The 13,780-nt window shown below is 34.9% G+C and overlaps 1 protein-coding gene across 1 annotated transcript; it reads right to left on the bottom strand.

The window, feature by feature from the left end:
- Window positions 1–527: 527 nt before the first annotated feature.
- LOC148850659 (guanosine nucleotide diphosphate dissociation inhibitor At5g09550) lies at window positions 528–13,186 on the bottom strand. Its single transcript, XM_088945496.1, has 13 exons — window positions 12,918–13,186; window positions 10,908–10,970; window positions 10,737–10,820; window positions 9,236–9,343; window positions 8,919–9,091; window positions 6,675–6,786; window positions 5,521–5,601; window positions 5,377–5,439; window positions 4,598–4,699; window positions 4,366–4,490; window positions 3,668–3,878; window positions 2,688–2,762; window positions 528–937 (listed from the first exon to the last, which is right to left on the bottom strand). Exons 1-13 carry the CDS (start codon window positions 13,002–13,004, stop codon window positions 884–886), a joined length of 1,338 nt encoding a protein of 445 aa, XP_088801622.1. The 5' UTR covers window positions 13,005–13,186; the 3' UTR covers window positions 528–883.
- Between the last annotated feature and the right edge of the window lie 594 nt (window positions 13,187–13,780).

The following is a 13,780-nucleotide window of genomic DNA, read 5'->3' as shown; positions in this document are numbered from 1 at the left end:
ATCTGAAACAAAACCAAAATAGAATTTACACTCAGCCTATTTGCACTTCCATGAATTTACTCAACACAGCCTTATGAACTTTTCTTCAACTTTCTGTTTCTCTCTTATTTTCTGTCAAACCAAACTCACACTTTCCTTTTTTTTTGAATTATCTTCATGAAGAAGTTGAAGTGTAGTAAAAACCACTGGAACCAGTTTACTCGAACTGAATTCATTCATCATTATCATCACCATAATTATAATTAACCATTATGTTATATTCTCTTTATTTGATTACTAATAAAATGACTTACTTTCATGAAAATGGTATAGCAGAAAAGTTAAACACAGCCTTCTTGCTACCTTTACCTATTGAATTGACAAGTATCAATAGCATAGCAGTACAATGCATGCATCTGGATATATTACAATTTGCAAAAGAAGCTCTCCAATCAAAAATGTTCTTTCAGACTTTACGACGCTATTCGATATATTATCCAACTATCAGTTCTATTCAATAATCAGATTTTGCCAGGCTTCTTGGAAAATTAATGCAGTAAGAAAGCAGAAAAATTCATTTGTTTACTGTAAAAATGAAAAGGGTTTGGAGCAGAAAACCATCTATTACAAAGCTTCCAGAGTGGTCTTCTATCTACCACATGTTTCCTCTGATGAGCTTCCAGAAGGAGCTGGAAATAAAAATCTCAGACTTCCCATGAAGGTCTCAGAAATACATCAACTAAATAACCTATCTTGTCTTCATAAAAATTAATAAATAATTCAAGGAAAATGTAATGAAGAATAAAAAATTAAATAAAAGAAATATCAAGGGAAAAAGCACAGCAGTGAAGGCCCTTGGAGCTGCTCCAATAATGCTTTTAGGCTGTGAGGACGGCATCAAATTTCATTCTTCGGAAGCAGCACTGGCAGCACTCAGATCCACAGTAAGATCGAGAGTCTGAAACATGAGACAATGAAATTCATTGATATAAACACTTGTTGGATACTTAATCTTGTGAGAATAGTTCATTCTTTCCATATCTACACTGGAGCTACATCTATTATTGTGGCCACTTTGTGAACCTCAAATTTATAGACCATCAGTGTGCTTAAAAATATATTGTGACCTACGAAGAATAATCAAGCTCAAGTCCATAACAAGTTTTGTAACCAGGTTTAAATCCAATATTAGGCCTATACCTACCTAATCCCAAGTCCAAACCCAAATACAACCCCATGTCCAAATCCAGGTTCATGATCTATTTGCCAAATCACATTCCTTGGGACTATGAATCTACTATTAAGGTGAGGAGGCCAGGCTGGTCCAAGTTGAGGTCAGCTTTGATAAATTCTACCTTACATATGTTGTGTTCATAGTGAGAAATGCTTTGAGGACCCATAATTTAACAATGTATGTGACACTGAGCAGAGCAGAATGGTTGAACAAGATTCATGTAGGATGTAGCTATAATTTGATAATGGATATAGGTCAAGTTGAGCCATTAGGCCCTTTAGATGGACCAAGGCCAGACAATTCCCAGCCTAAGCTCAATTTTGGGCCAAAAAATGGCTCAATCTCAGCCATAGTTTAACAAGCCAAGCCAGCCCAACCCAAACTCAGGCTAGGCCAGTCAAGACTCAACCCAGGGGCCATTTCTTGGTGTAATGGTAAGACTGGCTATTTTGTGCAAGAAGATACCAAATGTTAGGTTATATCCATTGTATCCCTCCTGAGACCCTCAATAGCCGGGGTCAACATTGGGTAATGGTGCTACTGTCTTATGTTTCTAAAGTTCATGAACTTTGGTATTGACAACATGGAAAAGGTGAATCTTTTGATACACTAAAAAATATGGAAATTGGTAAGGTTAGAATCAGAAAAAACTTGGGATCATGTAAAGTATACTAGAAGATGAAAACCACGTTTGTATATATATTTAAGCCTAAGAAATGGGAAAGAATTACTGTAATTATAGCATGCGAGTCTAGAGTGTTCCCAGTGTCCCTGTAATAGGGGTCTAATTTATGTGTTTAGTTTAAGCAATCAAATGAAATGGAAGAGAGAATTTCTTAAGCAGTTCATGCCTTTTTGATGTTCTTGCTTCATGTAATCCCTTTCAGAGGTGAGATGTATCTTGTTGATTGGTATGACTTCAAAATTAAAATACAGTTCCAAGGTGAGACTGAAAATTCTAGCTGTAGGCTGTGTGGGTTAAAATTCTCCTTTGTTTCTCTTGGCTATCAAATTTAGTTGCATACTTCCATATTATCTCCTCTAGAGATGGTATTGTCCATGCTCATTTTTGGCCAATTTCATTCTTCCACGTTGGATTTTTGTTCCCAGTTGCATTTTTTGTATCAGAGCTGCCCTCATTGCATCAGATAGATTGATTTATGAGAAAGGCCACAGGGATTATGAGAACAGCCTTGTGCATACAACAATGAAATCCAAGGTTTCTTTTCTTCTTCTTCTTCTTCTTCTTTTTTTTTGGTAAAACCCATTAACAAACTTTCCAAGGAGCCTTTCTTGTCATGGTTATGAGACACATCATGTTCCACGATGCCCAAAGCAAAGGAAACTATTTTAAAGGATACATGCAACTTTAGCTGCACATAAAAGTCAAAGGTTCTTGTATTTATTATTTGTTTCATCAAAAGGAGACTATGTATTTAAATGGAATGTAACTCTAATCAAAATAGAGGATTACCTTTCCAGTTATCTGGCTGTACATGGCAATGACATCTTTTACTGTGGACTCAAAATGTGTCGTCGCATCGTAACTCTGCAACCAATTCCATTTTAATATAAAATACAACTGTTAAGTCTCAAAAAAGAAAATTGAAAGAAATCCAGTTTGCATATTTTGTGCGAGGAAACTGTTATAGTGATGCCAAGAGGCTTTGGTATGAGCCACCTGACATCATGATCTATGGGACATTGAAAATTTTAATGTAATTGAAAAATATAGTTCTTATATAAAGAAAGAGAAAAGTGAAGGGGAGAAAGCAAGAAAACAACTATTGAGCTCACAGCAATGATGAAAAGGTGCCCAACTTTGGAAAATTCATTTTGGAAAACAACTATTCCCCTGGAACAGAAAAGCAAGATATCTTTTTTTTTTCCTTGTGACATCACCAAACACAACTCAAGTTGTTGTAACTAATTAAACTTTGAAATGTTAGCTGTAGTACCATGTAACCATCTGTAGTAAAGACAACTAAATACCAGTTAAACGTCCAAAAATCAGGATTGCTGCCCCCTAAGGCCCTAATTTCTAGAATGAAAAACAACCACAACTTCACTTTTGCTGCGGATTGCCATGGATCAGTCAAAACAAAGATATGTCACTCGCATTTTCATGCTTCCAAACAAGTTCAACATATTCAACAAGAATGAATTCCCAAATGTTCAACATGGATATGTTTTAATTGGCCTGCAGCAGCAGAGCCTGCAGTGCTGCTGCAGCAAGAGTGAATACCCTTAAACTGAACACACCATCCTTGTTTTTCTATGGTGAAAGAGATCACAAAAAGTTAAAAAGGTAGATATCCCACATTTAGAAACTCAAACACTTTGAAGATGCACTTGTTCCTAGGTTTGAGTCTTCTGCATTCAAATAATCTCTACAAGAAAACAATAAATGGACAATCATATTCACCTCAGCATGCAATATGGATTTGTACTTACAGTAGATATGAAGCAATTGTCAGCATCATGATTGTTGATGGGTTCGTATCTGTCATAAATGTCAAAAAACATCTCATCTACAGGCCCAAGTAGACCTATACCAGGCTTCAATTCTACTTCTGGCTGATCAGTCTCTGCTTCTGTTGACACAAAAGCAATGTATTTCCCTTTTGGAGCTACATTGTGAGCATAAGAGCAGCAGAACAGGTACCTATAGCAAACATAGATTCAGGAAGAAAAATATTTTAGCTCTAGGGGTTTGGATAGTAATTTGGTTTTTTCTTTTTCTTTCCATTTCTAATCACTTCATATAATTCTCAGTCAACTTAGAATATGGACATAAGCTTGCTCTCTGTGGCAGATGATTTGATGTCCATTGTTAGGCTCAGATTCTGTAGACTAAGGTGTTGCTAATGTTTAATTACTGTAATTGTATCTAATTTTATCATAACAGAAAAAGGACCTTTAAACTGGAAAAAAGAGAGACCTATTTAAAATGTGACACTTGCCATCAATACTGTTTTACAGATGATGGATTTAAAACCCATAATACTAAATTCCCATATCTATCTATCTATCTATATATATATATATTCACAGAAACAAAGATACATGAATTCATAGACATCATATGAATCATTGCCAGTAACCATTTATCTAGTATTACAAGAAATCCAGGAGGAATTTAGTATACATACATATCTGACTTACGCCCGAGTTGTTTCTGTGGCAAGATAACTTGGACAGAGTGGGAGTCACTGGTATGTGGGATAGGGTGGCTCATTATACATATAGCACGAGCAACTCTTCCAACCTTTCGAACCTGTTGCAGTGGCAGGGTATTTGCAACTCAAAAGCCTGTTATGAAAGACTAGTGAAAGCCAACTTTCAATACCACTGCTTATAGATAGTAGAGTGGTCATATTCTACCTTGTCAGGCAAATAGGAAGGATCACACACAACTTTCTTGCATTTGGCAGTTTCTCCTTCAGATGTCACGCCAAAGGCTTTTCCATCTGAATCAAACTCTACCTGACAATCTCCAGTACAAGATATTGTTAGAAGGTGCTAGTGGTCTGACACTACTATATTTATAGATCATGACTCCCTAACAGATGAAAGTTCAATTCCCAAGTCAAAATCTTGCTCCTCATTTTTATTCTGTGAAGGTACCAATATACAGGGTGAATGGTAGAAACAACATACAATGAGCCGACCGAACTTTGTCATGTCTTGGTTCATTCAACTAAAATATTCCTATATTTGTGTTCGAGTTTGAGTTTGACAGTGTGTGTGGGTATCAAACCAAGGTTGTGAGCCTTTGAGCCGAATATTTTATTGGTTGACTTTGAGTTTGAATAACTAATCAAACTTACACTGAGATTCAAACTTGATTAGCACTGAACTCTAATCGAGCCTAATCGGACTTGAGCATGAACTTTTCGATTAAAGCTTGATTTGATTGCACCCCTATTTTATAGAAAAAGATCCCGCACTATTGTAACTTTGTCCTATGTCTTTCTTTGATTAAACACAAAATCTAGCACAAAAAATCCAGTGCTATGCCAATTTTCACCCCTTTATCTCAGTCAAGTGCCATTAATTTTCTGAATGACAGGAGTAATTATATATTCACCAGGAAATAGGGTTTGGATCCCTGCATATAGGATAGAAACAGTAAGCCCATTTTATCATTTTCCAGATGTTACCTTGCACTCTGGTTTGTTGAGCATGTAAGTACCACCATATACAGCACTTAAACGAGCAAATGCCTGCATATTTTGACACATACCATGTCAAAGATATTGAAAAGATAACCATACAAATTCTCTCAGTTAGATATGAAAACAAACCTGGGGCAATTCACCTAGTCCATAAAGTGGATAAATATATGGAGATCCTCCTTGGAAACGTGCTAGAGACTCGGCATATAGCTTTTCAAAACAAAGGCCAAAATAGATATCTGATTATAAATCCAACATTGTGCAAAAATATGTTCCAAGAAAAGAAATAACTTCAAGGTTAGTTTACTAAATTTCTATACCAATGCTTGAAAGGTTAATCTTATGGTACTTATTCAATATCATATCATAGGCTCATTTACCATATTCTAAATTATTGTTCCTTTCCCATGGCTAAGAAATGGAAATGAGGTCGTTGTCTTTGGTTATTAACTAGGGAAAACATATCTCTTAATTTAAAAATAAAATGAACAAGTGAAACCTTCCATTCTTTCAAAGACAAACATCAAACAGTAAGAGGAACAAAATGGAATTCCCAACTGCCCTAATACCTATTATGGGCCATTGTTGTGGTGCACTGGCTATAACAAGGAAACTGTGGTTACATTATTTTTTTGAAGAGGTAATTCATTAATTGAAGCAAATAGGGCATGGTATACATTTTTTTGGTCAATAACTGAATGATATTCATTAAATAAAAATCAAGAAATTACAAGGAGAGGAGGGGAGATAAACTCTCTTAGCTCCCTAAAGAGGTGAAACAAAAATTACAATATAACCCAGAAAAAGTTGCTTCTTCCCACCCCTTGCTTGGCCAAAACATCAGCCAAACAATTAGCATCTCTCTTAGTCCGATGCAGCTGAATTTCCATGCCTTGAGGGGCATGGTATACAATTACTTCTTGGATATCATTTGATAAGAATTTTATAACTCCAAAAGTTTCTCTATCTTACCTAAAACACATATAATCTAGCTTACACTGCTGGCTATGAGTATCTATCATCATCTAAGCCTTATCCCAACTATATGGGGTTGGATACATGAATCCTGTTTCACCATTCCGTTTTGTTAGCCATTCCCATTGTTAAATTATGAGCACTTAAAATCATTTCTTACTATTTCAGCTATGATAAAGTATCTATACTGGAATAAAATGTTCATAAACTACAAACATTGACAATAGTGTATGAGTCAATGAGCTCAATGAATTCAAAACTACTAAATAGATAATTAAGATGGAAGAGAAGTGTATTATGATTTTCACCTTTATTCTCTTCACAAAATCCATTGCAGGCTCATCTATGTACCTATCATCTATATGGAGTGCCAAAGCATGACCAATAAAGTCAACCGTGTTGTCTTCCAACCCATATTTCCTGCACAAAACAAATAACACTTTACTGTTAAACAATATCACCCATAATTCACGCCTAAGTAGATGATAGACACTGAAAAAAAAACCTTGTGATGGACTTCTTTAGAAGAACGATGTTGGCATTATTAAAATGACAAGGGGCATTAACTGAAAAAGTGAAGTTATCAATAAAGCATGTATTGGAAACATCGACATTGTGCTGTTTGCCTTTTGGGGTTGGAAGATTAAAAAGGAAATAAAAGAAAAGAGTTTGGAAAAGTTTGTGGATGTTCTTACTGAGCTGCTGAGGTTCAAATCCAATCTTTCACTTTCTTACCCCCCCCCCCCCAATGAAAGAGTTTATTCGGGCCAAGAAAAGCTACAGAAAGAGAGGAAAGTAAATCAACTCATAAAAATAAGCTAACATTCTAGGTTCCACTGCATAGTCCAGAGAAATCAGTGGAGAACTTTTTGAAATCTTCAATACAATAAGTATATCCTCCTCCAAATCTTTTCTTCCTTCCTATTTAACTATTCCCTATAGTCTCTTACAATTGTGAAAATCTTGGTCTTCCAAACCAACCATATCAGAAGACTTAGGTAGTAACCTAAAGCAAAACAAGACTCTCTTAAAACCTGTAAAATTTTAAAGATACAAATTATCCATAATGCCCTTACTGAACTTAGAACTTAAAGCTCTAAAGAAATTTCTGCAAAATTCTAAGCTGTATGTTCACCTAATTTCTTAGGCTTGAGGCCATCAACAGGCCCTTAAATGTGCAGTTCCCTACTTCCCTCTACCATTATTCTTTTGGCTTTGTATTTGAAATATCACCTTTACAAGTCTGTTTGTATGTTCTTGCATCTACCACAATAGCTTCTAGAACTTTCCAATATTTAGTATTTTAAATTTTAAATTATATTAGTGAAATGCTGTAATCACGAGCCTGGAAGAACCTCCATACAAATCAAAAGAGAACACAGTGTGAAGAATGACAAGGCAGAACTCATGAACTTGTAGCAATAAACAGCATAGTATGGAAAGGTTTAGCAGCTAATACAGAACAAAATTATCAGAAATATGTAGCTTTAATTATCCTTTGGATTGCATTCATAAAGTGTATTGAATTGTAGAATCTGGACAACATGATTTAATTGTTGTCAAAATATGCTTACTGTCAAATGCCTCTTATTTCAACTACTATAACTAAAAATAGGAGTATACATATCCTAATAATCCTCACATGCAATAGTTCCCTTATTACTATTTTATTTTGGACCATACATGTGGGTGGGTTATGTTGTTCAAAAGCCTAATACACATAACCAGAGAACTATGATGGAGTAGTGGGAAGCACATGGGATGGTGAAATGGAAGGGGAGGGAGAGTGTGCAGTAAATTTGAGAAGAAAGTTAACGTAAATTTGCTGATGGTGATTTTGAATAATCATGAGGCTCTTGGTAAATCATAATGGACACCCTAGCATTGTCACTCTTTCCATTACCGGGATGCCCTGAGGAATTGAAAACAATTCATGTATGAACCAGCATTCATGTGCTATATTCAACTAGAAGATGGTTACATATTCTTTATCTTTTAAGGTACAGGAGAGGATAATAACACATAGAAAATGTTAAAAAGATCAAATGTTTGAATCATGTATTGGAAGGAATGTTCAAGATGAGAGTTTCCTGTCACTTTATGATCAATACCTTAACAGTGACAGGAACTGGAGCCAAATAACTGCTAAGGAACAAGAATATCTACCTCTGAATGGAATGGGATCTATATTCCATATCACTTATATGTAATAGGACAGTGACGGGAGGCTCTCATACCGGATACTTAGCATATATGTGCATTTACTATTAAACATCAACAACAACATAAAGTCTAGATTCTATGACACAAAATAAATCAAACTTTCTTTTGAGAAACATAAGTTAGTCAAATATATGACTAAAACAATTTTAATTTACACCTATCATTGTTGAATAACTTGTAGGATCACTTAATGTTGGTAAAAAACACAATAATATTTATCATGAATTAACTGTTGCATTCTTAACTAGGAAGAAAAAAGTAAATTTAGGCCAATGACTATTGAATCAACATAAAATTGAAAGAAAGAGACATGAGAATAAGGTAGTTACGAGATAAGATCTTTTGCTTTAACTTTTTTGAGGTCAAGTCCTTCATGAGATTTTGTATCATTCTCTTCATAGTCTTGCACATAAATGAAGAACTTCCTCGCACGACGCTTTTCAAACAGTCCCATGAGTTGTGATTTTAATGCTTCCACATCAGTAGCTGGAACTTTGTGAATCTGGAAATGACAAGAAAGTTTTCTTCTCTAAGCCTAGTTTTAGGAAAGATAAAGACATAAAGTTCAAAATATCTGAACGACAGACTAAATGTTCCTGTTGACAACATATTCAAAGGCTGTAATTTTTTAGGGAAAACAACATACCTTCCCTTTGTTGTACACAAAACTACCATCAACAGCCTTAAAGTTCAGATACTTAGTGACATCAGTGTGGATGAGGACACGAACCAAAGCACCATTTGCCATCATGAACTGCCAAAGCATAGAGTTACTTTCCTCAGAATTGCAAGTGAAACTATAAGAAACAAAACCAGATTAAATGCCAGAAATTTCTCTGCCTCAAGTATATGTAATTCATCTACCTGAAAGAATAGTCAATTACATGGCATATTATTCCACTGTAACATCTTACAAAGCAACTCATTGTATTAAAAGAAAGGGATGGAAGCCATGATCAGAAATCCATAATTTGCTTTGTATTCCATTTCATATATAATTCCTGAACACAAGTAAATGTCTAAAACAACTTCATTGCACATGGAAACATAAGATGCATGCGTTACGAGACATTTTGGACTTAGTAGTACATCCTAATAGATCATTTCTTTCTTTATTACACTTAAAACTCATTAAAATCAGAGAAAATACATTTTTTAATTTTAAGATGACAAGATTATTAAGATGCAATTGGACATCAGCTGATGTTCTGAACCTTTTGGTATTGTTGCTTCCAGGCTTCCTCAATCTAGAGCCATTTTATTTAATGATCAATTGGTAATGAAGAAACTGTAATATGAAAAAACTCCAACCTTTCTCCCTTAACATTTTCTTTATCAATAAAGAAAAATACAATGGAAAAATAAAAAGTCTCCAACTTTTTTCTGCTAGGAGATGTGGTTCAGACTTTTTAGACCTATTACATTGCCCTTCCCAGAGATTAATTAATTAATTAATACAATAAATTAGTTCAGCCAAGTGTTTCACAAAGTTTTCCTAAGTACTTCCTTAATTTATTGCATCAAAACCAGAGAAAACACTTCACTCATTATTACAATACAAATTTGCTACTAAATCCAGAAATACAAAAGTTATTTTTCCTTTTCACTCACTGTCTGAATTTCTGGCTACGCAGTGGTTTGGAAAAGTTAGAAAATCCAGCATGGATTGATCCATTGTGGTTCTCAGATTGCTTATCCTTGATTACTTCATAAAATTTGTATACTTACTCTCACAAGTCTACATCATTGTTGTAGTGCCTCTATCTTGTCCATATATATAAAGGCCATTACCCAATGTTGGTCCCAGCTATCTGGAGTCTTGGGAGGGGTGGACTGGATACAGTCCTAACCTTTGGCACTCTTGTTGGCACAAAGTGGTCGCCTCACACTGGAATTTGTGTTCTCATGCCTGACAGCCCAAGATTTTACCATTATACTAGTAATGGCCCCTATCTTGTCCACATATATCAAAAATTTAATTTGTTACCATTATTCAGGACACAGAGGTGAAGTTCATATCTGGTTATGCCTTAAAATGTAAGGAAAGTCAACTAATAAGACTTGTGCAATAAAAAACTATCGTAGCACCATGGAGACCAGGGGGTCATCTTATCTACATAACAGAAGATGCAAAAGTCACTCAATACCTTAGGGATCATATCAACATTATACTCTCTACTTGAGCCCAAATGTTCTGGAGGCTTGTCATTGCCCCTGAATCGCTTCCAAAGCTACAAAACCAAGCAAAAATGAAACAATACGAATACAAATGTAAATGCATTTCTCAGACAGTAGTCACATGACAACTACAAAATTACCTGGACGAGATTAAGTGAGGTTGATGCTCCTCCATAATAGTCATTCCGGTCCATATGCAACACCTGTTTTGAACAAATAGGATGTAAAGGACCAGACCCCTTGTTTTACATAAACCTTTTAAATGCAGGCTAAAGATGAATTCCAAATAGCCTTGCGGTATATATAGATGATATGATAAAGTTTTACTTCAAATTATGATGGAAATAAAATGGTTTTAAATAGATTTTAAACAAACCAGATCAGTCTTATTCTAGAAAGTTTATTAAAACTAAATACATTGTAAAAAAGTAAAAAAAAAAAAAATACAAAACCAGGACCCAATCAAATTGTATGAATCAGACATATCAAAATCCATTAGTTAAATTGTAGGACATAAACAATAACAGTAGGATTTGTTTTAGAAAAGGGTTTAGTCATAATATTTGAATTGGAACCTTAGAGTTCATGATTTGAATTGTGAATCTTATAATAGATTATAAGATTTTGACAAATCAAGCTATTTTATTTTCCTTTAGGCTGCATTTGTTTTTCCATAAAATGGATGCACCACTTTTCAGACTGAAATATTTTCAGCTATTATTATACCATCACTTTTACAGCAAAAAAAAGTTTACAGCGTTTGCTAGTTTCTAATTTGTTTTGGTGTAAATGGAAAGGAAAGCAGACTTCCCATTGTAAAAGGGGCAATATTTGTATCTGAAAATTTTCCATCCGTTTTAGATTGAAACAAGGAGAACTTTCATGATTCTTTTTATTACTCATAAGTCATAAAAAGTCTGCATCCTTGTCAAAAATGTATTATGCAGCTGCATAAGGAAAAAAGAGAAAGACAAGAAAGGAGATCTGAAAATGATGGGTATTGAACACTACCAAACTTAAAAGGCAAATGCTAGATTGGCTTCCCAAGGTGTGGAAAGATTGTATCAACCATCACCTAATAGGAGATAATACTCAAGTCAAATCAGACTTAATCTCAATTATTTGGGTCAGCTACCTTAATTCTGTCCCGCCACTATGCTCTATCAAGAGCCTTGTTTTATGTCAGATAACAACTCTTCAAATAAATCATTTTTTATCACTTCAGACAACATTTTCTTTGGACTTATCCTAGCTCTTGTAGAGCCTTATGTGGAAAATAATGCCGTACTCAAATAGAAAGAAATTAAGCTAGTATTCTAAATCTATTAAACCAATAAGTCTCAGAGTGTCTATATGGCTCAAACACTAAAATGATGACCAATCCGGATCCCCAACAGCTAGGATCATAGTGTCTTCTTATGAAGTCTTAAACCGAAATGTGCCATCTTGGATAGGTAGTTGAATAACCTACATTTTACAGCATTTTCATGACATGTGAATAAAGGATCATATATGAGTTCCCCCTTGATTTGTTTAATCAATATTGAAGTTTTGTTTCCTGTAGGCGGTGATTAATCACGATCATAAATAGATTCGTTAACATCTAAAAGAAAACTAGCTAGTTTCTTGCTTACAAATCCGAAAGGTCTGGACTCTAGATCAGCTTAACATCCGAGCTACTAGGATCAATAGTAATGCAACAACGCATATCAATTACCATGATAGAGTTCATGAGTTCTACAAATACGATACGCAACGAGCTAGGACGCCTACTGCAACCTTTAGGCAAGACTAAATCAGGTTTATGAAACTCACTCTGATCAATTTCAACATTGAACGACATTAGCACTTCTAAAAAGATGGATGAGTATTCATTACATATATATAGAAAAAAAAATCACAAATCAATAATCACCAAAAAAAAGGAAAAGGTAGCGTCGTTCAAATACAACTCCAAGAATGTGCAAAGCAATGGACACCAGGGAAGACGTAAGTAGATGCGTATCTTGTATGCAGTTCTCCAAATTAAACAAAGATTCAAGCACAAGTAGATCATATCTCTCATCGTTGATCGTCGTCAACCGACTAGGATTTCGATGCTGTAAAATCTATGAATGTGCAAGAAGATAATAATGTAGATAGAGGCTTACTTTGAGTCCGTCGACAGAGAGAAGACCACTGAGGATGCATTCCTTGAGACCTGTTCCGAGAACTATGACGTCGTATTCTTCATCCATGGCGACGAGAGTTACAGAGAGAGGCTCAGAGATCGAAGTGAAAGAACGGAAGAGACAGAGAGAAGCAGTGAATCAGAGAGCAGGTAGGAGAATAGAAGAAGACGAACAGAGCGGGAGAAAAGACCAGAGAGAATCAGTTTTTACGTTAGAGCAAGTCTCCAGCGCGACGTCGCGAGATTACCGTAAAAGTCGGTAAGACCAAGCTCATTTTGAAGTTTGAACAATAATCTCGCACGTGCACAACTTAAGGCTGTGTTTGTTTTGATAGCAGTAATGTCGAGGAAAAGCTGGCAAGGAATTTCACCAAATTTGTTAAAAACTTTTCCTCAAACCAAACTTAGCCTTAGAAACTAGACGCGCATGCATAATTGCATATATGATTCAATGGATGTGCTAAAATTCTGAACATTTTCTACTTTGTAGTTAAGGCCTTGTTTAAAGTGCAATTTCATTTGCACTGATGCAAAAGCATGAGAATGCAAATAAGTTGAGTCTAAATTTTGGTTTAATTTGATTATAGGTTTTACTTTGATTTATTTATTTGTAGTGCAGATGACCTAAAATAAAATTTGAAGCAAAACAAAATAAAACCTAAAAAAAATGACAATTTTCTCATTTGTATTAGTACACAAAAGAAATTTCAGTCAAAATAAATACATCCAAAATTTCTATTTTTTTTGGTATTACATAATATACACGTTACAAGGGTCGAAATCCAAAATTCCTCAATCTTCTGATTATAAGAAAAAAAAAACATCTCTCATCAATTTATATTG

This window comes from Nelumbo lutea, chromosome 5, assembly GCF_056320005.1.
Source record: "Nelumbo lutea isolate HS-2025 chromosome 5, American lotus-T2T, whole genome shotgun sequence".
Classification (NCBI taxonomy): Eukaryota; Viridiplantae; Streptophyta; class Magnoliopsida; order Proteales; family Nelumbonaceae; genus Nelumbo; species Nelumbo lutea.
Note: the sequence above shows the minus strand (reverse complement) of the source record. Positions and strands in the feature narration are given on the sequence as shown.

What these genes read in the sequence shown, in the direction of transcription:
- LOC148850659 (XM_088945496.1), bottom strand. Translation starts at nt 13,004, where the DNA reads ATGGATGAAGAATACGACGTCATAGTTCTCGGAACAGGTCTCAAGGAA. An exon ending in ACAATTGCTTCATATCTACT is followed by an intron (nt 2,763 to 3,667) that starts GTAAGTACAAAT and finishes AATTGGTTGCAG; the next exon opens with AGTTACGATGCGACGACACA. An exon ending in ACAGCCAGATAACTGGAAAG is followed by an intron (nt 938 to 2,687) that starts GTAATCCTCTAT and finishes CTCATGTTTCAG; the next exon opens with ACTCTCGATCTTACTGTGGA.